The sequence below is a fragment of the Theropithecus gelada genome, chromosome 2, assembly GCF_003255815.1.
Source record: "Theropithecus gelada isolate Dixy chromosome 2, Tgel_1.0, whole genome shotgun sequence".
Lineage (NCBI taxonomy): Eukaryota > Metazoa > Chordata > Mammalia > Primates > Cercopithecidae > Theropithecus > Theropithecus gelada.
The window spans coordinates 186824830-186851113 of record NC_037669.1 but is presented as its reverse complement, the minus strand read 5'-3'; the positions used below and the strand labels follow the sequence as shown (position 1 = coordinate 186851113).

Here is a 26284-nt window from a genome sequence, read left to right as displayed (position 1 = left end):
AGTAGCATCGTCCAATTTTTAAATTTTTTTTCTTTTCTTGTATTGCAATTAATAGGCATGCCTAAATTGTAGTACCCAGTATTTAGTGAGCTATTTTAATGTTTCAGTCTAATAATCTTACTTGCATTGCTTTTGGATTATATCACTTTTTTCTTTCTTGCCATGTTACGTCACAACCTGTCAATTATTACAGTTTCATCAGTTAGTATTTGCTTTGTTGTTCACTAGTTGCCATACAAAGCATAGTCTTCTTTATGCTTTATTTTGGGACATGTCATTAAATTACAATGAATTAGAAATGAATGTTTCAAATGAATTAAAAAACCAATCTTGACATTCCTCCCCTTACATACAAAATGTTTTAATTGAGAAAAAACTCAAAACAGTCACACATATCAATTATCATCATGGCTCTCTGAAATATTTTCTTATACAAATGAAACATTTAAAATGAAAAAAATTACATTTTAAAAATCGAATTAACTAATTATTTTTGTCCTGCCTTTCCCCACAAGGATTTCAAGAGACTTACTGGAATACATAAAGCATGACAGATAATAGAGTAAAAAATAAAAATGGGAATAAATGTTAAAAACAAATATTGAGGGGAAAACACAAAATTAATTTTAAAATGCATAGAATAATATCAAATAACTAGTGAGTATGATTTACAAATATTTTTAATGTTAATTACACAGTTAATAATAAAAATGAGACAAAGTTAAATCAATTCTGTTAATTCTCCAACTAGATTGGAACTGCTTCGGAGAATACGGATAAAGATACTGTGGGAAGCAATAAACAACAGTCTCGGAATGCTAATCCATGTAGTAGGAATCATAATCTCATTTTCACATCATTCTTTGTTCTTTAAATTTGAAACACTTATTTCAAGGTCTTTATAAATTCACAACTTAATTTCTTTTTTTCAAAGAACTAATTTCTGGGTGGGTGAGTTGATCTTCTTTTCAGGCATTGCAAGGGCACCTTAAGGGTACTAATGTTATTAATGTGAATGACAAGTAATTAGAAAACTGGAGATTAAATTTTACACACATTTTATAAAATGCTACAATTAAAAAAAATTCAACATGATTGCATTACGAATATGAATGAAATTTCATTAGCGACTTCTTTAAATGTATATGTAATTCTATATTTTCCCCAAAACCCACATTTTATGAGGAACATTTATTTGTTATTTTTAAATTTATTTTTATTTTTTTAGACGGCGTCTCGCTCTGTCGCCCAGGCTGGAGTGCAGTGGCTCGATCTCGGCTCACTGCAAGCTCCGCCTCCCGGGTTCACGCCATTCTCCTGCCTCAGCCTCCTGAGTAGCTGGGACTACAGGCGCCGCCACCACGCCTGGCTAATTTTTTTGTATTTTTTTTAGTAGAGACGGGGTTTCACCGTGTTAGCCAGGATGGTCTCGATCTCTTGACATCGTGATCCACCCTCCTCGGCCTCCTGAAGGGCAGAGATTACAGGCGTGAGCTACAGTGCCCCACCAGAACATTGATTTTTTTTAGTAGAGTCGTGAACCTTTATTTATTTAAATCAACATATATTTGTTGAATTTTGCCATATGTCTAATATGTTCCTTGGTGCTGATGATTCAGTGGTGTGTGGGCACTTGAATTGGTGAATTCTAACATAGTACATTACAATAGTATTTGGATGTTTAATCAATAAATGAGTAAATTCTCTGGTTGAGCTATTACTTCTGCAGTCTAATAATTTGGTAATATATCAGCAAAGCTAGAACAGTGGTGAAATAATACACAGATCCTTTATGCTGTTAGTGAGGTGGAAAGTCACCACGAGCTCCAGTATCAATTCAGCATTTGCCTTTGACATTTGGAGGCGGGGGGCAGATCTTGTCTTTAACGCTCACCAGTGGCTGCTATACCAAGTTGTTATTTTCTTTTTCTGTTTTAATACAATCAGAGTAATGGTAGGCATTGATATACTAATATGAATATAAAAGAATAATCTTCCTCAAAGTTATCAAATAATTCACCCACTTGTTAAAAGTACAAAAAGTGAACCAAAAGCTAGGGAGAAAAGTAAGTTTGTCCATCTTTTCAAAGATTAGGGTTCCTGGCCTCTTTTAAGATTGCTTTCTATTTAAGCATTATTTCATTTAATAGTACCATGTCATAATCTCTACTAGATATACAGAAATCACAAACATTCTAGAATGTTCTACATTCTAGAAGACTTATCTTAAAATATAGGGAAAGTGTGTGCGTAAGGAAGGTTAGCAGAGAGAATGAGGGGAAAATATGACAGTAATAGAAAGGAAAAGTATAGGAGAGTCAAACATTTTGATTAAGGTAGCAATTAATTTAGTTCAATACGAATTCTAAATAACTGTTTCTCGATTGACTTCCTATTTTATCAATGTAGCCATATTGATTAATTAAATCATATGTAAGCACAGACTGAGATGTGAATTTTACACCCTTGTGTCTACAGCATACATTTTGGCAGTCTCAGTTCGAGCGGCTGAGTATGACTTGGTCATGGAAACACCTGCAACTGAATAGGCTTTCCTCAAGGAATAAGAATAGTTTCTCCCAGGTCCAACACCTGTTTGAAAGAGATATAAAAATAAGTAGGACTCAGTGAACTTGGGAAAATTATAAAACACCATTGTACATGTTTTTCCTCAAAAGGAGCAAGAATATAGATAGTCAAAGAAGGTATCATTTTGGAACTCTAAGAAGAATCCTAGGAGACAATTTAAGATTTTCATTCTGAAAGTTACTTTTAGGTTTAAAATTCAGCCAAGTAGATTTCCTTTTATTTTTTTCTTCATCAGGAGAGGTATTCCCTCAGTTTTTTAGGTGATATTTTTAGAAACCCAACATAACATGTTAAATTTTTTAAAAAGAAATATTTGGCTGGATCTTAGTCCACTTCTCCGTTTAACACTAAACATACATTAGGTTGAGTGGGTGAAGATATATATGTATGTATAACTGTAATACAGCAAAATATATATACATATATATACATGTTTATATATAAAATTCACAACTACAACCATGTCCAATATTCAAATGCATAAGTTATTTTAATGTATTACAATTAGATGTATATATACCTATATATGCATATAATTATAAAGGTATAATTGTATATATGTATATACACATATATGTATAATTCTAATATACATATACATACTTATATGTATTCCTACCTGTTACCATTAAAAATTCCAATTACCATTAAAAATTCCAATTGTTCAAGGGCAACTGAATTGTAATACTCAAACATTATTACCCAGTGTTATATTAATTGAAAAATAAAATCCACAATTATGACCATATCTAATATTCAAATGTATAATAGTTATTTTGATGTATTACAATTATACATATAGTGTATATGTATATATACACATATAGTATATATACATATACATATGTATATATGTGTATATATACATATACATATGTATACATATACATATATACATATATATGTATAACTGTAATATGTATACCTATATACATATATGTATATGTATATGCATATACATGCATATATGTGTATATATGTATATATGTATAATCATAATACATTAAGATAACTATTAGACATTTGAATATTGGACATGCTTGTAGTTGTGGATTTTATATTTCATTTAATATAACACTAACTGAGTAATATATTTTTCAATTAATATAGCACTAACTGGGTTAAATATATATTTTTCAATTAATATAGCACTAACTGGGTAATAAAGTTTGAGTATTACAATTCAGTTGTCCTTGAACAATTGGACTTTTTAAAGTAATAGGTAGGAATTGAAATAAATAGCCTTTTTTTTTCTTGTGAAATGTGTTTCCACTGGATTGGGAAAACTGATAGTGGAGGCAAGGAAGTTTGCTATTTTATTTTATTCTTACCTTTAAAAAGGTATAAGCAGCAGGTGAGAATGGCTCCAGCCAAAAAGCACCCCAGAGAGCCAGCCATTCCTAGCCAACAGGACCAACCAAATTTATATTGGATACCAAGAAATATATTGTGCAAAATCAGAGTAGAACGTTCCACATAGACATCAGCAGCATACCACACAGAGCCAATGGTTCCTGGGGTGCCTGAAAGAAAGGGAGGATGCTACAAATAATAGGGGACATTTTCTGAATGTAAATCCCAAAATACCGTTTACTACCCAAAATAGCTGGCGTCCTTCAGAGAGGTAAAAACAGAAACATGGATTCATGGGCGAACCAAAGTTTGGACACTTCTTCTGTCTTTTCCTTTTGCTTTCCATCTTGTATATTTTTAAAATTTTACCTCACTTTATACATAAAGAAAATACAAAAATGAAATAATGCAGTGCTCATCGGTTTGTATAAATGGAAATTCATCGTTATGGTTTTCTTTGATTTTCCTGTCTTTCCGATGCCATGTTAGTATTGTATAAATGAAAATACTAGAAACAAAACCAAACAAAACAGAAAAAGAATATAGTCTAACACAAACAACATAGAGCATATGTTCATTCCATACTGATTTTTTAATTGTCAGTAAATACCATTATGAGTATTTAATGCTCCCTCTACCCCCTTTTGAAGCTATGCCAGCTACGTAATCAGCACCCATGTGAAAACTGTTTTGAAAGTCACTGATTTCAGTGTCTTTAAGTCAAAAACAAACAATTGAAGTAAAAATTGTTTTTATTTTCAAATAAACCTTTATCTAATACCCCCACACCATATTAGAATGGAGCAAGAAATGTTATTCCCTTTGAATACATCTCCACAGATTAGCCTCTCTAACAATTAACTGGTTTGAAATGACGCCACTAGAGTCCTGGTATTTTAAAGGTATAAGTTGCATGTCGAAGCCTGGATGCAATAAAGAAATGTGGTGAGTTGGAGGACAAAACACTGTATTAAAAGAGTGTTTTTGAAATATGTAGTCTCCACACGCTCAATGTCTAGCAGAAGGCAATTAGAAGAAATCAGTAATCTATAGGTTGTCTAAGTCTGCTTGAGTTGGATTTTCAGTTATTTACTTCTAAATGTGTGCTTACTGATATCCTGAAGCTATATCAACATTACTGTTAAGATCAAGATCTTGCCCACCAATACCCAAATAACTGGATCCTACTTTTCCTTCATTTCAAAGTTCTGCTACTCTGTGCTAAATTAGATGCATGTCTTCACAAAGAATCTCTTCAGATTACTTTCCAGAGTTGTTTTACTGTCTAACGAAATAAATATTTGTTTTTCCCAAATCTAAAAAAATAAAATAAAATATGTAGTCTCCAAAAATTTTTACATTTATTTTCCCCAGAGAGTCTGTGATATCTATTTAAATCACTATTTAACTGTATTCTTCTCTTAATTGTTTAATGTAAGAACTTTAAGAAGGATCAGATACGCTGGGCGCGGTGGCTCACGCCTGTAATCCTAGCACTTTGGGAGGCCGAGGCGGGCGGATCATGAGGACAAGAGATCGAGACCATCCTGGCCAACATGGTGAAACCCCATGTCTACTATAAATACAAAAAGTAGCCAGGCATAGTGGCAGGCACCTGTAGTCCCAGCTACTCGGGAGGCTGAGGCAGGAGAATGGCGTGAACTCAGGAGGCAGAGCTTGCAGTGAGCCGAGATCATGCCACTGCACTGCAGCCTGGGCGACAGAGCGAGACTCCGTCTCAAAAAAAAAAAAAAAAAGACAGATAATAAACACATAACCTTTAGAAAATGCAGTATATATTGCAATAGCGTTTCTATAATACCATCGTCTGCAGTTTTCAGGTAGAAATTCCTTTTCTAAAACTTCAAAAGAGATTATAGACTTCAAAAAATAAATTTTATAGCACACTAATTCTAAATAATGTTTCCAAAGCTTAGGACATGCTTTGTCTTTCAATTTAGTTATTTCTTCAGTCATTCCTATCAGGATTTTCTTCAATGACTTATTTTTTAAATGTTATTTGTTTTGTTGTTTTGCATAAGATGGGTTATTTACTGATGATGCCTCAAAAATATTCTGGAACAAAATTGCATAGCTGTACATAATTAAATAATATTTAAATCTTAAATGAAATACATTGTATATTAAAAAGTTCAATGCTGTCAGTAAGCGGGATATTGAAATAAATGACTTCCCGAAGGGAAGAATTCTAAATTTCTGTAACTTTATAATACAATCCGAGGATTATTAGGACGTTGACTTAACATTTCTGTGTCAAAAATCAGGGAGGCCCAAGTTTTAAGCATATAAAGGGTTAGGCAGTCAGCTCAGAGTTTGCTGTGCCCACATTGCATCTTCACATAGCAATTCAGGGTACATGTTACTACCTTAGCTTCATGCTCCTTTGCAGATTAGGAAACAGAGACATGGGTGAAGATACCACACATACATATCTCCAAGTGTTTTTAGTTCCAAACTCCATATCGATTTACTACCCCACACTGCCCGGTCAGGCTCCCACTTATATTTGCTTTGTTAGCAGACAAGATTTTTCCTGCTAACAGACAAGAAGACGACATTATGTTGTAAAAGAAGAGGACTGGCTGGGCGCGGTGGCTCACACCTGTAATCCCAGCACTTTGGGAGGCCGAGGCGGGCGGATCACCTGAAGTCGGGAGTTTGAGACCAGGCTGACCAACATGGAGAAAACCCATCTCTACTAAAAATACAAAATTGGCCAGGCATGGTGGCACATGCCTATAATCCCAGCTACTAGGGAGGCTGAGGCAGGAGAATCGCTTGAACCTGGGAGGTGGAGGTTGCAGTGAGCCATGATTGTGCCATTGCACTCCAGCCTGGGCAACAAGAGTGAAACTCTGTCTAAAAAAAAAAGAAGAGGACTAAGCTTTGAAGTTGAAGACAGACCTAAATAAAGTATGATTTTGCTGTTTCACTAATAAATACTATTTAAAGTGCTTTTTGATGTGTTGTTTATTAGTCAAGCTTGACTAATAAATATGCTTGAGTAGTCTTCAGAACTTCAGTTTCTTTATCTGTGTTGTAAGTGGGGATAACAATATGATCTGTTTATTGTTACATTTATGAACAAATGGGTTAGCACATGGGACAACATAGGACTTGGCACAATTGTTAGTTTATTGTTAAAGAGTTGGAGGAGTTGGTGGAGGTGGGTACAGGCAAGGAGGTAGAAGTTTGGGGTTTACTTTAGGATTTTAACTTTAGTAATAATCATAAGATAATTATTTTAAAACTTGAAGTTATGTAACTTTTTAAATGGCTAAAACATAGTTTTAGAGCTTTCTTTCTTTCTTTCTTTTTTTCTTTTTACCCCTGAGATGGAGTCTCACTCTGTTACCCAGGCTGGAGTGCAGTGGCGCGATCTCTGCTCACTGCAACCTCCACATCCTGGGTTCAAGCGATTCTCCTGCCTCAGTCCCCCAAGTAGGTGGGACTACAGGCATGCACCACCATGCCTAGATTTGTATTTTTAGTGGAGATGGGGTTTGACCATGTTGACCAGCTGATTTCGAACTCCTGGCCTCAAGTAATCTATCTGCCTTGGCCTCCCAAAGTGGTGGGATTACAGGCATGAGCCACCACACCCGGCCTGAGAGCTTCATATTTTGTTCTGAGATATTAACAAAAGACTAATTATCTGACTTCAAAGCTAAAGTAAGCAGGACTGGTAGATGTGATCTTTAGTTTTTCAATCTAGAAAAGGAAGCCACATATAATCCGAAAATGAGCAGCTTCACCACAACACTCTCCTTCACCACAAGTCCTTAGCAGAGTCTCCCTACCCCAGTTGCTAGTCCAGCCAGACCAGTACCTGCTATTAGTAATGTGGTTCCAGCAACAAAGCAGATGCGGACTTTAATGTACGGCTCGTCAGGGAGGAATTTCACGCAGTCAAGACCAAGGAGCAGGGTGAGAAATCCAAACCCAGCTAGAATATCTGCAGTAATCATCAGCGCTCGAGTTACCACCAGCTTCACTGGAAGACCAGGGCATATGGTTAAAGCAGAGTCAGAGGAAGGAACCATATTAACTCACAGAGATATAGCAAGAAAACCAGACAAGTCGGTAACAGTAACACACCCCACTGGCAAAAGTCAGACTTTGTATGAACTTAAACATGAGTACTCCTAATGTTTAAAACTAAAAAAATGAGATTATTGACATCATTAATTGTTTTAGCACAGTTTACTACTTAGTTTTGTTGGTATACTAGCAGATAGCATCCTGGTAGACAGTGGGGACTAAAGAAATGTTTTCCTTTTTGCATCCTGCCCTGGAAAATGTCTCATTCACAAATATTGTAGCCAATTGCTGAATTGAAGGTAGCATATCTGTTCTACAAAAATTTCTTAATAAATATTGAATAGATAAATAATCACTATAATTGTTTAAAATTTTATTTAAAAATAATAATTGGTTAAAATTTGACACAGGGAAGCAGAATAAAATATTTCAAGACTTCTTTGTGTCAATTGAGGATAGAAGAAACCATCAGGAGATCTTTAGAAGAAGGAGAGTTAGTTTGTGCTATTAGGTAGAAGATAATTTCTGGAAATCAGATCATTTTCTCTTTCAGCTATTTAAATCATGACTCTTCTTGGCCAATATTACATATTAAGCCTTCAACCTTGCATTGTCAAATGACCATATTTTAAAGCTACAGACAATAAGAATAAGAATATATGGTAGACAGTCCAGGAAAGAAAAGATCAGGAAGATGAAAGTGGAATAGTAGCAATCATCTTCTGCAGCAGAAGCATCTTCAACTGTGAAAGCCTCCAGAACTCTGAGTTATAGTTATGCTGAGCTCAACTTAGGGAAATCATATCTCAAATAGAAGGTTAATTAACTGAAATCAGAACTACTACTATTCTAGCTGGCTGATGGATAAGAGTAATAAAATGTATTCCTTTTATGGTACAGCAATTATGTTTTATTTTCATATTGATCTGGGGTTTCCTCATATTTTAAATAATTTTTACCCAATGGTAGGTAACCTTAGGGTTTATTTGGAAACATGTTGTTTGCAAATATGCAGACAATATTCCTGAACTTAAAATAAAAAAAGTGTGACTCATCTGAGAGAGAAAATCAATGCATAAAATCAGCCCCAACCTCATTAATAAGTAAACATCCTATTTATGATTATCTTAATATATATGAATATTTGTCTCTAAAACAGAATTCATAAGGTCTCAAAATTTAGCAGTATTTCAGAAAATTTAAATGTTCCAAATCTAAGACTCATTTTTCTCAAAATGAGGAAAGAGAAAAATATGTAACCTATTAGATAATACCACTATTTCAACATATCTTCTTGATCACTAAATAGCATATACAAGCAGGCTTCCTACTCAGGGCTCTAAACCAAAAGGTTCTTGTCCTTTGGATAGCCTCCCATGAAATTTTCCAAGTACTCTTTTGAAACCTGGGACTACCTGGGGCCAGCTATACCATCAGGATAGGGTGGTCTGAACTCATCCAAACTCTCATGGGCCTAGATCTTCTTCCCTTCGGAACGCTCCAACTCCTATCCTACATGTAGGGTCTCTGAAGAGCCTATGGGGTGGACCAGGGGCCCCATGGCCAGCCTGGATCCAGGAGGGGATTCCTGAAAGCAGATAGATCATGCTGGCCAGTAAGAAATTTCTTTTTCTGGAATCATGCGAGATTTGACTATCAGAATGCTGTTAATATGCTGATTTGTGGGGACTCAGATTATCCATACCAACTTGAGCCATGACAAACATACTTGTCTGGATTAAACACCCTAAGTATACAGGACAGTGGAAAGAGTTATCTAATTGTAGTTGTATGAAAGATAGCAAAAAGTAAAAATAAAATCCGACTTCCTCATATGTAACATCCTAACCAAGAGGGCATAGATATGTCATTTTCCTAGAGTCCATTTTCCTCTCTGCTGTCTTTAAAGAAGATGGAATTTTTTAAAGAAAGGTAATGGGCCTTTAGTGTCTTATTTGAAAGTAATAGGTTAAAAAAGGGAAAAATGTGACGGCATAGGTCAAAGATGAAAAAGGAACATATTAAAATATAAATGGTGGTTTTCTCTATGTAGTGAGCTTATGAGTGATTATATTTTCTTCTTGTACAAATGCATACAACAGTATTTAAAAGTTTGAAATACTTAATCTTTCATTTTCTTCTCAGCTTATGAATTAAAATCCACTTTAATGAATTTTTAGAATAGGCTAAATGTTCATTCCTATTCAGCAAATAGTGTTTCTTCGTAGGTAGAACTGGGTTCACATAGAGAGGGGAAAAGAAAAGGAATTAAGAGAATCTTTTTTAACAAAAATAAAACAAAGGCCTTATGAACTATGTTTTAAAAAATGTTCCAGGCACCCAACTTTTAAATAGCAGATGAAGAATTTTAGAGCACTGCTCTTTAAGTGCTTTCCTTTGGACTGAAATAGCAGTTCAGGGGCAAAGTCACATTCCAAGGGTTTAACTTTTTATTTATCTTGAGAAAGAAGTTGCTTTATGGTGCCATCACCCATCATTTGCTTTGAAAGAGACTAAAACCACTTTGCTTTTGTAACAGAACAGGTATTTCTTAGCCGGGTTCAATGTTCTTATAAATAAACACACACCATGGAGAGGACTGAGAGAATCAATGGTAAGATTTTTAAATTTAAGAGATTTCTTTATTCATAGCAACATGGGCTCTGCTAACATGTAACTATTTGTTTGTTTATTTATTTATTTATTTATTATTTTATTTTTGAGATGGAGTCTTGCTGTGTCTCCCAGGCTGGAGTGCAGTGGTGCGATCGTGGCTCACTGCAACCACTGCCTTCCGAGTCCAAGTGATTCTCCCACCTCAGCCTTCTGAGTAGCTGGAACTACAGGCTCCTACCACCATGCACAGTTAAGTTTTTTTTCTTTTTTTTTTTTTTTGGTATTTTTAGTAGGGATGGGGTTTCACCATGTTGGCCAGGCTGCTTTAGAACTCCTAACCTCAAGTGATCCCTTGCCTTGGCCTCCCAAAGTGCTAGGATTACAGGCGTGAGCCACTGCACCTGGCCTTAACTATAACTTAAAGCTAAAAGTAGGGAAGATAAGGGAGCCAGCTTTAATATTGCCTGTAACAGTGTGTCACATGTATTGGTTTTTTCTTCCACTGATCCCCACAGTCTACGTCTTTGTCTCTGGCTGTTTACCTCTTTCTGCTTCTGCCACTGTATCTTCACCTCTCTTTCTTAGCAAACCTTCAATTGAAGTAACTGTAAACTTTCTATTTGAACTAAGTCATAGCTTAAAACGTCTCTGAAATGCTTTCCACTTAATCTATCCAGTCTAATCATGAAATTACAGCACCCTAAAGAATTCATCTTGATTAAAAAGCCATTTACTGTAAGCCTACTGTGTATGAGGCACTATGCCTGGCCCTTCGGGGGACAGAGAGATGAATAAGATAATATTTTTCCCTCGAGGAATTTACAAATATATGAGAAAAGAGAAAATGTGCTAAAGTATATATTTAAATTCACATTTCCAAGACGAGCTCAATTTCTAACCATTTCAAACTGGACCAAGCCTTAACAATGTACAATAGAAAACAAAGCACAAATGGAAACCCGAACTCAGTTTTCTGTCCCTTTCCATTCCTGGCAAGCAGCGAGATCTAAGGCATACGTACAGGGATGCTCCGCAAGGATGGAATCGTACTCATCGCAGGTGCGAATTCCATCAAAAGCATTGGTGACGCATTCCCACCAGAGGCCTCGGCATTTTGTGCTCACCTAGATGTCAGAGAAGACACCGTGTGAAACAATTCATGCAGGCACACTTCAGTCCTCCCTGATCAAAGGGAGAAGTTGGCTGTTGTGTTTGATAGTAAAGTAAGTGATTACATGCATGATCAGAGTTTCATTTACAACAAACAATGCATTTTAGAATATTTTCCCTTAAGCACTGACAATTGAAGCCTTTCTTGGTCAGGAAATGAATCCACTTCCTCAGGTAGGGTGAGGGTAGAGAAATAAGTCATGTCCAGAAGAGATAAAAACAGAACTAAATATATTTAAATATCTATGTCTGCTTCCACCATTGAGTTATGGTTATGGAAAAACATCATTTCATGTCTCTGTGCTGACATTTACTCACACACACAAAAAAAACTGTATGACAATAGATGATAACTGTTGACACCTTGAGTCTATTAGAAATATACATTGCTTCTTTATCATGAATACTGAGTTCCATGAAGAAAAATATTATCCTTATATATGAAGTTTATAAATGTAAAATAATTAGCAAAGAAAACCAGTAAATGAAAAGATGCCAATAAATAAAATATATAAAGGCCCCAAGTCTTATTTCTTGCTCCAATGATATATTATAAATGCTTAAGCTATGTAATGGATGTAAGCAAATTGAGCATTAATTTCGTACCACTTGACAACTGTGAACCATTTTTACTTGGAAATGATGTGCAGATGACTCTAAGCATCCACTTAGAGCTAAAAGGTACCAGTGCCCTGAACCTTCTCACACTTTATCCACAAACCGTAAGTCACAGTAGATTTCTTAGAATCGTAAACATGCCGACAGAAAATAGTTTCAGGTGTGCTTGACAGAGCTCACGCATATGGAACAGAGCTAACACAACTGTTTCCTCTGACTTGGTTACGGATTCAAATTACCTTGTGTATCTGCAGATAGTTTAGTAGTTTATGAGTTATCTTGGAAAACAAAAACTTAATTCTTTCCCCAAGAAAGAATAAAATAACAGAGCAGGGTGAGAAGAGGAATGCAAAGGAAGGGGGTTAAATTGCTGTGGGAAGAAAAAAACATAAAAACACTTTACTTTTGAAAATAAAATAATATTCAGGAACACATGCACGATGAAACTCTCTGCCCCGTGCTGTTTTTTGAAGCATGTTATGTGCCAAATAAAATTCTACTGCTTGCAACTTCATCGTGATTCTGAATGTTGTACCTCTAATACTACTTTATATGTAAAATGCTTATCATTGGTGATAATTATTCGATAGAGAGTGTATATCATGAAGCAGTTACTATTTAGCATATGATTATTTTTCTTATTTCTTAAGGGACCTCAAGAGATATTATTTATCATCCATTTTACAAATGAGGAAATTGGGGCACATGAAAGTTAAGTGATAACCCCAAGAAAGCAGAGTTAATGGAGGAGATAGGGCTCAAACACAGCAGTGCGTGGGTGTGCTCCTAAGCATTGCAGTGTATTTAAAACCCATTCTTTATGATCCAACAAAGCTCATTATTGGGCATTTATTCACAGGAAAGGAAATCAGTATGTCCGCACCTCCATGCTCTTTGTGGCACTATTCACAATAGCCAAGATATGGAATCAGCCTAGATACCCAACAACAGAGGAATGGATAAATACGATGTGGTATATACATACACAATGGAATACTATTTAGCAATTTAAAAATATGAAATTCTTTGATTCAAGTCAGCATGGACGGAACTGAAGGACATAATGTTAAATGAAATAAGCCAGGAAGAGAAAATTAAACATTGCGTATTTTTATTCATATGTGGAAGCTATAAAAAGTTGATCTCGGCCGAGCGCCGTGGCTCACGCCTGTCATCCCAGCACTTTGGGAGGCTGAGGCGGGCGGATCACGAGGTCAGGAGATCGGGATCATCCCGGCTAACACGGTGAAACACGTCTTTACTAAAAATACAAAAATTAGCTAGGCGTGGTGGTGCGTGCCTGTAATCCCAGCCACTCGGGAGGCTGAGGCAGGAGCATCGCTTGAACCAGGGAGTCGGAGGTTGCAGTGAGCCAAGATCGCGCCATTGCACTCCAGCCTGGCGACAGAGCGAGATTCCGTCTCAAAAACAACAACAACAACACGCGGTAAAAAGCAAGACAGAGGATACTGAAGGCTGGGAAGGGTAGGGGTCAGGGAATAAGGAGAGATTTGCTAAGAGATACAAAAAAAGAGGAATAAATTCTAGTGTTCTATACCAGTGGTCCTCAACCCTTTTGGCACCAGGGACCGGTTTCATGCAGACAATTTTTCCATGGAACCAGTGGCTAGAGGGTTGGGGATGGTTTGGGATGAAACTGTTCCAGCTCAGATCATCAGGCATTAGGTGCTTATAAGGAGTATGCAACCCAGATCCCTGGCACGTGCAGTTCACAACAGGGTTTGCACTCCTGTGAAAATCGAATACCGCCGCTGATCTGACAGAAGGTGGAGCTTAGGTGGTAATGCTCTCTTGCCGACTGCTCACCTCCTGCTGCGCAGCCCAGTTCCTAAGAGGCCACGGACTGGTACTGGTGTGTGGCCTGAGAGGTGTGGACCCCTGTTCTATAGCACTCTAGGATGGCTCTTGTTAATAATGGTATAATTTCAAATAGGTAGAAAAAGGATATTTAATGTTTCCAACAAAAAAAATATAAATGTTTGAGATGATGGCTATGCTAATTACCCTAATCTGATCACTACACATTATGTATTTCAAAATGTTACTATGTACCCCATTAAAAAGATGCACATGTGCTAAAAAAAAAAAAAATTGTTTAAACAGTTAAAAGTGTTTAAAAACTTTTTTTTTTTTGAGGCAGAATCTCGCTCTTGTTCCCCGGGCTAGAGTGCAATGGCGCGATCTCAGCTCACCGCACCCTCTACCTTCCAGGTTCAAGTGATTCTCCTGCCTCAGCCTCCCGAGTAGCTGGGATAACAGGCATGGGCCACCACGCCAGGCTTTTTGTTTGTTTGTTTGTTTTTGTTTTTTTAGTATTTTTAGTAGAGACGGGGTTTCTCCATGTTGGTCAGGCTGGTCTCGAACTCCCGACCTCAGGTGATCCGCCCACCTCGGCCTCCCAAAGTGCTGGGATTACAAGCGTGAGCCATCGTGCCCAGCCTAAAAACAAGTTTTTAAAAAGAATTCCAAATCCATTTTAAGATAAAGTAATCCAGAATTGGGTATTGGATGATAGCTTTGGGTGAAGTAAGCCCTAACTTGAATCTCATCCCAAGCCTATTATTCTGCAAACTTCACCTTGGCATGTTCTTCTTTAGGTTTAAGTTGGAAACAATGTCATGGACTTTCTGGAGGATTATCTGACCCTGTGTAACACAGAGACCAAAAAATCTAATGATAAACAGCTATCTTGTGAAATTCAACACATAAATTTCTAAATAATGTGAACATCTAAATGTATATGTACATTACATAGAAATTAAATTTACATATGCATTAAATATTAAATATAGATTGACACTCTTACTATGTATGTTGTAACCTTGAGGAAGATCTTACCTTTTTTGTTCCTCAATCTCCTTATCTGTATATAGGATGGTTATAAGAATTAAAAATTACAAATATACACACAATATAAATGATATGCTCGATACATAAAAATAGTGGTAGTAACATGCTGAAACATCATAATGACTTGAGTAGTGGCTGTGTTAGGCTTTACTAACTAACCACAGTGAAGGTGGAGAAAGAGGGTGGCCCTCAGAAAGATATGTCCACATTCTTATCACCAGTATATGACCTTATTTGGAAAAAGGATCTCTGAAAATGTAACTGAGGACCTTGAGATCATATTGGGTTATCCAGGTGGGCTGACAAGTTTCATTAGAAGAGACACATGGCAGGAGAGAAACAGACAGAAAAGAAGGATGCAATGTGACCGCTGAGGCAGAGATTGGAGGGATACAGCCACAAGTCAAGGATGCCTACAGCCACCAGAAGCTGGAAGAGGCTTAGAACGGATTCTTCCAGAACTTTCAGGGGCAGCGCAGCCTTGCCAACTTCTTGATTGTAAGCTTTCAGCCTCCAGAACTGTGAGAGAATAAAGTTATCTTTTGTTAAGCCACTGAATTTATGGTCATTTGTTACGGCAGCTGTAGGAAACTAGTATATTGGAGACGGCTTGTACAGAACTGCTATATCATAACAGAAAACGGAACAGAAAACTTTCTCAAAGCTGACTACCCCTCAGTCTCTTAATTAACAGGAACACACTGCATCCAGTTCACTTTAGCTCGAGCTAGGTGATATGAGTTTGAAGCCACTGTGTTGTAAATCAGACAGCGACTGTCCACAATTTCTTACTAAGCCAGCCACTGAAACAAACTAGCCTACTATGGTCATTCCTGTTATATGTAACATTATTTAGAAAGTGATCTGAAATGCATATTCAAAAATTCTTATTTTACACTAATAAGAGTATTTCTATCTTGCCAAAATAATTCAGTAGTGGTATCAGTTTCAAGGCTATTGATCATTTACCTGCAATGACCATATTTAGAAAAGCAATGAGCTCATTAGAGAAAACAAGGAATCCAATTTCATTAGGTATTAATGCTCAGGGGCACACTATTAGGTGGCTTGGTATTCACACTCAGTTAAGGTACGTGAGAATAGTGGCTGTAATTAACTAAACTTCTGTGTTAAAATAGCACTTACGGGAGACACACTTAAAGGTGCCTTTGTGTACAAAAGACAAGGTTAAAATTTTTCATGTTTTTTATTATATTTAGGAATGCTCTCTGGTATAATTAATCGTCTTCATTTACTTATTCCTCTGTTGTAAAATGGCTTATTAGAAACTAAAAAGCAAGCAAATCTAAGTTCTTGAAAATTTTAAGACAGGGTTCTTAAAAAGCAGACTGATGTTTTAAAATATTATAGTTAACCTTTGTTAAAGGGTAAAAATCGCAAATGTTAAGTAATAACTTTTAATCTGACAGAGTTGTCTGAAATAGAGGATTCTAAATTTAAAATTTATCCTTCTAACATGCAACTTATATATTAATAAATAACATTAAAACAATGCTAATTTGTATATTATTTCAATGAATATCTATTGTTCCCAAAAGTGAAGGGTGGGTTATCTCCTAAATGGAGAGAAGTAGGTTTATTTAAGGTATGACAATAAAGTAGAAGGCACAAGCATGAGGAAAGCAAACAAATCTCTTAGTTAGTTGCTAATAAAGTATAGAGATTTTACAGAACAGTTCAGATTTCAGGATTCCCTTAGAAACTTGGTCTGTCTGGGTACCTGAACTCACCAGTCTCACGAAGCAACAAGTAGCAAGAAAAGAGTGGCTGCTCCCATTTAGGTGGGGCTTGGGCTCACTAGGTTCCCCACAGATCCTGCCCAACCTGCCTCTCTCATGAATGCTGGCTACTTGGTTCCTTAAGGCATTGGAGTTTTCTCCTCCTGGTATATACTAATTATGCTAATGAGAATAACTCCCCTTGCTCTCAACCTGCCAAACTTCTACTTATTATTTAAGCCTCATCTTAAAGACTTCTGTGTTTTCATTAGCCTCCCCACTACCCAAGTTTCTCTAGCTGGCATTTATCATTTACTACCCTGAAATCTGACAGGAAGTTGTCCGTATGATTATAGCATTTAAAGTATTGCATTATCTTTTGTATGTGCAATTATAGGCCATCTGTCATTCTTCAAACTATATTTATTAAATGCCTGTTATTTACCAGTCAACATGCTGACTATATTAATGCTGGAGATACAGCGAAGATAAAGACAAACATGGCAGCTGGCTTCAAGGAGTATACAGTCTCTTACTCTTGGTACATAATAGGTGCTTAATAAATGTTTATTGAGGAAATTGAAAATCTCAATTTTTCAATCAATTCATATTAACTCTCATTGGAAGTCTGGAGTAGAAAATGGTTATTATATGCACAGTTGCTACTTAATACATGCGATTTCTACTTGACTACATAAACAAAACCAGCTAAATCCAGAAGCTGAAGAATTATGATTTAGACTGAAGAGCTTACATTGATTTGGTGTCATTCTGGACCTTGTTTACTCAACTGGCTCTGGAAAGTGTTTACTACAGCACTAAATATGAGTAATGTGACTTAAAAGTGTCAGGAAACCATAGAGATGATGACTCTTCCCGGTTGAGTTATAGTGGCATAAATTAGTTCCTTAATCCTGGGATTTCTTATTCTGGACTCTGTAGCAGTTTCGCATTAAGACTTCTCTATCCTAGTCTTTCCCAGTTTCTCTTTTCTTATCAGTCTTGAACTATAAGCAGCAATAATTTTGCCTGCCTTGTCTTTGTATATATCTTTTGAGAATTAGAAACACTCAGAAATACTTGAGAATTAGAGACATTGAACAATGTTCAGCATTTATCTCTTCTCTAGTAACACAGGAAATCATGTCTCTGTGTGTATCTATCTATCTATCTATCTATCTATCTATTATCTATCTGTCTATCTATCTATCTATTACCTATCTATCTATCTGCAGAGAGAGACAGTAAATATACAGAGTAGATTTTGTAAATGTTTATTGTTGTTAACCACTATCAAACAAGATTTTTCTTTGTCAATATTCATTAAGATTATAAATGTACAGACAACTAAAATTAAAATAAGCTATTAAGATATATAATTTCAAAAAACCACCTTACATATACAAATTATAAGAATTTATAATTTTCACACCACTTTACCATCCATGTGCTAATATATTTTAACATTGAAGATGTAACTTTCCTACTTAGATACCTACTTAGTACTTACTTAGATGTATTTATTAAGACGCAAAAGTTTTAATAATATTGTAGTAAATAACATTTGATCACTAAAACTGGAAACATTTTCAATTTTAACATAAAATGCATTTGAATTTTTCAACTAAGATTTTGGACATTTTACTTTTACATTTTATTTTATATTTTTTACTATCCCAGGGCCTAAATGGAGTCACTACAGGCCTTAATAAAGATGAGGAGCAAGACTAAAATAATCATAATCAATGTTGCCTTTTCTTTTCACTCTATATCCTATATTTATAAGATATGAAAGAAAAACATGACTTTATTTGCTAAAATTTGTTTTAGTTCTGGTTATTTGTGGAGCACTGGCTAAAGGTATAGATCATAAGAAATGGGGTAATGCCAACTGAGTAGAAAAGTAAAATTTTGTGTTCTTCACAGGTATATCACCTAAGTTATGCATCAGAACTTTCTAAATATTTTCATTTTAACATTTTTAAATGTTTACATACATTAAAATGTTTTCCTTTTAAAAGTATGGCATTACAACTTTGCAATGATTATTGCCCAGTGATAAGGATCACAATTTATGTTGAATGAATTATTACAAATTATCAATTTCTTTTTTCTCTCTCTTTTTTTATTTCTCTCTTCAAAGCACCAAGCAAAAAGCCACAGTCTCTAGCCCAGAATATGCTCTTCATCAACCTTATTAGATATCCCAAGAATCAGATTTTTATTCCAATTTTATTTTTAAAAATGAGCCAAATACATATCCTGAAAATATTTAAATTATAGCAAGATATAAAATCCTGCTTTTTAAAAAAGTGGTCATTTCATTACAGACATACTTCTTACTTGAGGTTCAATGTGAGATTTTCAATAATCACCTCATATTTTATTATTAATGTATTCATTTTTTCAACAAGTAGGATAAGTATGTTCCTGGGTGCTCTATCAACTCGTGGGAGCAAATGCGTCATGAGTTCACATTAATGTACATCAGTGCTAGGTGCTTAGGAAACCATGAGATGAATATGAGAATATTTGTTGCCTCAAACATCTGCTGAAAGAGTTTGAAATCAATTGGAAAGTTAAAACAAGTATATAATCAAAGGGCAAGCTGGATATAATTTTATTATTTACTTTATGTTTAAAAGAATTATAATATTATTATGCAGATAGAAATCCCAGAAGATAATCTGATTATAGAGATAAAATAAATATTAATGTGAGCAACTTTGTTTTGAGGTAATAAAATTTTAATCATACTAGTGCTCAGTATATAGCAGATTCTCAATAAATAACAAAGATGGACTGAAAATGAAATCTTCTTGTGAAAACACTTTTTCCTTTTTATAATTGAGAGATCAGTAACTGCTGTGTGAGGAAACTATTTCAGTGTAAATAATTAAGAATTACATATCTTGTAGTTAACATATTAACAATGTTATTATCTCATAATTTATTTTTTTTGTCAAATGTGAGTATTTGATAAATAACCTTCACTATTTCACTTACTGTCTGTCTTATTTCCCTGGTCAGACAAAAAGGAAATAGATGTAAATATAAAAATGGGCGGCTGGGTGCGGTGGCTCACACTTGTAATCCCAGCACTTTGGGAGGCCGAGGCAGGCGGATCACCTGAGGTCAGGAGTTTGAGACCAGCCTGGCCAACATAGTGAAACCCCATGGTGAAAGAAAAAATACAAAAAAATTAGCCAGGCGTGGTGGCACTTGTAGTCCCGGCTACTAGGGAGACTGAGGCAGGAGAATCGCTTGAACTCAGGCGGTGGAGGCCTCAGTGAGCCGAGATCATGCCACTGCACTCCAGCCTGGGCGACAGAAAGAGACTCTGATTAAAAAAAAAAAAGCAAACGACAGCTTTAGAGAAGTAAACAAAATTTCTCCAAGAGAAGCAATACCAAAAATAGGAATAGAATTTAAATCTGCTATTTCTCTGTTCAGCAAACATTATGCAAAATGTCATCTCCTTCTCCAGAACAAAAACAAACCAATAAACTGCAAATAGACAATAATATATCTAATATTTATTGGCTGATTCATATCTGCCTGCTACTGTGGCAAATGCTTTAGAGACACAAGCTCATTTAATTCTCACAAGAAACTTATGATGTGTGTATTATTATTCTCTCATTACTGAATAGGAAATGCGGTTTACAGCTACTTAAGAGTCTGTCTAAATTCGTACAGCCACTGCCTGGTAAGGTGGGATTTAATCTCAGCTCCCTCTGATACACAGTTAAATCTGTAAACTTCTCCACTGTAAAGAATTGTGTTCCTACCTCTAAGTATTGTATAATAAGCTAAGCGGAAAAAAAAATAGTAGGATGGTTCAGGGACATTGCTGCATGAGGATTTCTGTAGAGCCACTAATTTTCATCCATGTAAGCTCTTGGTGAATAACATTACCAGCCCTCCAATTGCCCCAGATCAGAAAGGCAGATTTCAACTTTGACTCTCTCTCCTCATCACCTACTCTCCCACTGGCAGTCAATTATCACTCTCATCAATTTGATATTTTTAGAGTCTCCCATATTTCATATTTCTTCATGCTTGCTGCCACTCAAGTTCAAATCACTATTGTTTCCCTTCTGGTCTATAACAAAAGTCTCCTAGTTGTTCTCCCCACACCTCATTTTACCCTTCCAATCTCTCCCCACAGATAGCCAGAATGATTAATCTTTCTAAAATACATGTACATATTGCTTACAGCGACAAACCCTTGCCTATGGTATAAGATCTATATTTTACATGCTATGCAAAACTTCTGAGGACCCAACCCCTGTATTCTTTTCTCTAAACTGGAAATTCTTACCATGATGAAATATATGAAATACCACAAACATACAGTGCTCTTGTACCTTGATCTCAGTTCCTGCCATTTCCTGAGCTTGGAATACTCTCTACTTCTCCTGCTTCACTCACCTGTTCTTCAAGTCCTAGTTTAGATATCTCTTCTTTTGGGTGGCTTTCACTGGTTATCCAAGACCAAGTGAGCCACCCGCTTAGGGTTTTCATTATCATAGTATCTGCTCCATCATGCTATAACTGTCGGTTCACCTGTTTGTCCCACTGACTACACTGGGAGCAGCCTAGAGAGGCTCCAGGTCTCATCCTACTTCATAATCCTGTACCCACCATGGTTCCAAGTATACAGCAGTTGTCCAAGATTATTTGTGAAATGACAAAAGGTAGAAAGAAAAGAGAGAGAAATGCAGGGATAAAGAGATGAAGGAGAAAGGGAAAGAAAGAAAAAGAAGGATATAGGAGGAAAAGAGAAGGAGGTAAGAAAAGGGAGGAAAAGAGGAGGAGGTAAGAAAAGGGAGGAAAAGAGAGAGGGGAAATAAAGAAGAAGAAGAAAGGAACAAGGAAATGAAGGAGAAAGAGAAAAAAGTTGGAATGAAGGAAGGGAGAGTGTATGAAGTTACAGAACAATGGAGGATACTCCCACTAGATTCTCAATGGAAATGCCTGGGGAAGCACCAGACACCACCAGTCCATTAGTGAGTGTCCAGCTCTCTGGAGTTTCAGACAGTCATGGAGACCCGATGTTAAAAAAAAAAAAGACTGAAAAGGACCTTAGAAACAACTGAGTTCAACTATATAATTGAAAGAACTGAGCCAAAGGCAAGAAATGTGACTTGCTTAATAGAAGACAGTTAATAAGGCTTAAGATGCAAACACACGCTTGAAAAATCTCAAAACCCAAATTCTCTTCTCCCCATCCGTCTTCTCAGAGACACAAATGGATCAATAATGACAAGAGCAGGATAGCAGCTGAGGGCCTCTAGTCACTGATTTAGGGTTGTGCACATTGCCATTCTGTGTGCTATTTTCTTTCGTAACATTTTTACCCAATACAAAGAACTTCATTCAAGATAGGTAGAGTGTGGTAGGCAAAAAGAATATCTGAGCTTTTTCTGCCTCCTGCTTTGTGTTACTCACTTTACTCCTCTAACAAGCCCTGAGCTTTTCCTCACTTTGCACTTTTGCCACTTTGTCCCCTTATCTGAAAGGCCCCTGCTGCCATTTCTACAATTTGAAATGCTTTACATTGTTTCAAGGCTTTGCTCAAATGCCTTTTCTTTCATGAGACCTGCTTCGATGTCCCTGATAGGAAGTGATCATTGTTTATTTTCTTCCCCAATGATACCTTGCTTCTTTCTTTCTCAAAATATGAATTTATTTATGCTTTTTATTATAGTTTCATGTGTATCTTTGTTTTCCCCTCATTAAATGTGCACTCCTGAAAGGCAGACGCCATTTTTGCTTTGTCTCTTCTAGTAGGAGTAGCATCATTCCTTTTATATTTATAATTGCATATTTTTTTATATTGAATTGAACCACAAAACTCTTCTAACTCCCATGCCAACATCATCCAAAAATACTAAAAAAAAAAAAAAAAAAAAAAAAAAACCTAGAAAAGTGTAATACTCCTTCATATTTAAATTGTCTATTGGTATTCCTTTTTTTTCCTCAAAAGATCAAAACAAAACAAAACACTTGTTTCGTTGACTTTTGTCCAACAATTGATTAAAGTGAGCTGTTGTGGTGGTTCACTCCTATAATCCCAGTACTTTAGGAGGCTGAGGCAAGAGGATCACTTGAGACCTGGAGTTGAAGGCCAGCCTAAAGAACAGAGAAAGTCCTTGTTCTTACAAAAAAATTTTAAAATTAGCCAGCTGTAGCGGCATGCACCTGTAGTCCTAGCTACTAGGGAGGCTGAAGTGGGAGGATCACTTGAGCCTAGAAGCTTGAATCTGCAGTGAGATATGATCGCACCAGTACACTCTAGCCTGGGTGACAGCGTGAGACCCCATCTATAAAAAAAATAAAAATAAAAACATAAAGTGAGTTGTTATATGGACCAAAGGTGATATATAAATGAGGATGGGAGCAAGAAAAGAGAAGAGCAATTGAGCTAGTATCAGAACCTTCAAATTTGTGGATAATATAACTTTCTATCCTGGCCTGTTGAAGTAGCAATTATTATAAGAGATTTTTGTCTCTTTAAAAATACTGACAACTAAAGAGATTGTTGAAAGAGGAGGCCGGATTTGTTACAGGGTTCTTCTTCTTGTTCTTCTTTGTTTTTTAGATGGAGTCTCGCTCTGTCGCCAGGCTGGAGTGCAGTGGCACAATCTCAGCTCGGTGCAACCTCCTCCTCCCTAGTTCAAGCGATTCTCCTGCCTCAGCCTCCTGAGTAGCTGGGACTACAGGCGCATGTCACCATGCCCAACTAATTTTTGTATTTTTGTTAGAGATGGGGTTTCACTGTGTTGGCCAGGATGGTCTCAATCTCTTGACCTTGTGATCCGCCCGCCTTGGCCTCCTAAAGTATTGGGATTACAGGTGTGAGCCACCATGCCTGGCCTCTTCCTTTAAATGTGAAGGCTTCTTGGGAATATTATAGCAATACATTTTAAGTATGGGAAATAAGAAGGAAGCTAAGAAATATTAACTATTTTTCAAGGTTAGCAAGGGTTTACTTGAGGTGTGTAACCAGGACTGCTCCTTCCATTCATTTTAACTGGAAGTATTATTTCATGGGACAGATGGCAAATTGGTTGGTTGTACTAAAATGAGAGAAGACACTTTAAATTCCAGGACTCTCAATCTCTCTCTCAGCAAGGTTTGACCCTTTCTAAAACTATTTCCTATCAAATGAAGTTAGCAATTATGTCAGCTTAAGCAGAAAGACTTTTAAATTGTTTTAGAAAATATTTTAACAATGCCTCTAAATGGGATTTTACATTTTTTTGCATTTTAAAAAACATAATTATAATTATGCTCAAGTTCACCACATTTCTTATTCATCAGCTACCACTGGCCGTCTAGATAATGGCAAACTAATGACAGCAGAACGTTTTATCTGTACTTTTCCCTGAGCACTGTTCAAAGGGCATTTATTTCATTCTCTGCATATATTTGTGGCCAGATAAAATGCATCACTGGGCTCACTTATAGCAGACACCCTTTACAGTAGTTCAATTCTATCACAATTTTTGGAAATGTAATTTTCTAGCATTAAAGAGGTATTCATAACTCCATTCGTTTTGAAATGCCATGCTGAAGTCAGAGGAAAATTAAAAGCAAGAAAAAGCGAGCCGCAAAAATAATGCACAGCAAAATAGAATGATTATTACTTTCCATTTGGAACTCCAATTTGAGGGTTTAATAAAGAAAATTAGAAGAAAAATATATAAACTCACTCAAGTATCTTTGCTAAACTTTACAGAGGTGACATTATAGCATTTGCTAGGGTAAATTTTTCCCTTCAGGATGCACAGTAAAAAGCAAATTGTTTTGCTATATACTCCTTTTTCTGAGCTCTTGAAATATTGTTTCTTTTTCTTACCTGTATTTTCCTAAGCCTCATTAATGAACAGCAGCTAATTCTGAAGATTTGATTTTTTACTCAGTTCTGCCTCTCTCAGATTCCTGTGGCCACAGGTAATGCTTTTGAACTTCAAAATTTCTTCTTTCTGAGCTTCTCCAATGAGAAAAATAAAATCCTCAGACGTGAACCCACTCACTCATCTTTTGCATAGTAGTCAGTTCCCTAGAGCAACTCATTTTAAGGGAGGACTTAAGTTCATGCCTGTCCCCTGTACATTGGGATGCACTGGAAAGACCTTTTCTCCCTCAAAATATTTTCTTTTACTTGGAAATCATTAAGATAATGTTTTTTCCTATTGCATGTTAATTGGGTAGGTTTTGCATGCCTTGCATTTTCTTCCTCAATGTTTTAGATTATTAATACTCCTTAAAAAAGTCTTTCACACTATTCTTAATGCTGTCATCAAGAGTAACAAATTTATCTTAGAAAAAAGGGTGGTAACGAAATGTTACTCAATTTGATATGCGCAGCAATGGAAGATATGCATTTCTGGAGGTCTCAGTAGCAGAGATCATTTAATTACCCTTCTGCAGATTTATCCTTATAAAAAAAAACAGAGGAACTATTTAATAACTTCATCTGTTTAATGGGATAACAAGACCTACCTCATAAATTAACTACGAGGATTAAATGAGCTGACAATGTAAAGACTCAACAAATAGTCAGTCCATGTTGCCTATTTTTGCTATCATTAGCCTTAGTAAAGATACTGAATGTTGTATATGGCAGGTGGACTTAGCGAGAATTTGGGCTGGCCTGGGTCACGAAAAGAAGTTGCTATCTTCTTACCTCCAGAGAGTCATCAGCATTCACCATCCAACAGTCAGTCCAGGTGGCCACAATCAAAAACCCAGTAGAGAAAAAGGCAAAGAAGCAAGCGATGTATGGAAGAAGATTCCTCATTGTGGCAAGCAGCCCATCCAGTTGGCAACATGGGCAGACACCAGCCCTGACCCCACTTAGGTGGCGAGTGTCAGTCTTCTGTGTTTCTGGTACTTGGGGATGTGAAAATGCTGGTCTTTTACTTTTTCTCACACCCTGCCGCAGGTGTCTTGAGTTGCAGTAAGAATATTACAAACAGGCTGTAACCAACAGTGGGGTCCTGGAGGTTATTATCCGAAGCAACCAGCCTCCAATCAGAAGCCAGGTCAGTGCAAGGGCTGAGTGTGTTTCGGGTGGGGGAGAGAGGAGTTCTGTAACGTTTTCTGACCCAACTGTGGGCTAGTGGTGGTCACCAGACCAAGCGCCAGTGCCAAGACGGGGGAAGGAGGAAGGGTCCCACCCCATGCTGGAACCTGTAAACCGATCCTTCTTAGGCCCTCTAGGGAGAGTGAACTATTCTCCCCCTCAGAAGAAG

General features: G+C 36.4%; 1 protein-coding gene across 1 annotated transcript; it reads right to left on the bottom strand.

Moving 5' to 3' along the window:
- Positions 1-1229: 1229 nt before the first annotated feature.
- On the bottom strand, positions 1230-26284 carry CLDN16 (claudin 16). Its single transcript, XM_025377169.1, has 5 exons — positions 25717-26284; positions 11642-11744; positions 7793-7957; positions 3921-4112; positions 1230-2592 (listed from the first exon to the last, which is right to left on the bottom strand). The coding sequence occupies exons 1-5, from the start codon at positions 25828-25830 to the stop codon at positions 2459-2461; spliced, it is 708 nt and encodes a 235-aa protein (XP_025232954.1). The 5' UTR covers positions 25831-26284; the 3' UTR covers positions 1230-2458.

Coding starts and splice junctions, on each gene's coding strand:
- CLDN16 (XM_025377169.1), bottom strand. CDS start 25,830: ATGAGGAATCTTCTTCCATACATCGCTTGCTTCTTTGCCTTTTTCTCT. Junction 11,745..25,716: donor ATGCTGATGACTCTCTGGAG/GTAAGAAGATAG, acceptor TCTGACATCTAG/GTGAGCACAAAATGCCGAGG. Junction 2,593..3,920: donor CTGCTTATACCTTTTTAAAG/GTAAGAATAAAA, acceptor TCTTTCAAACAG/GTGTTGGACCTGGGAGAAAC.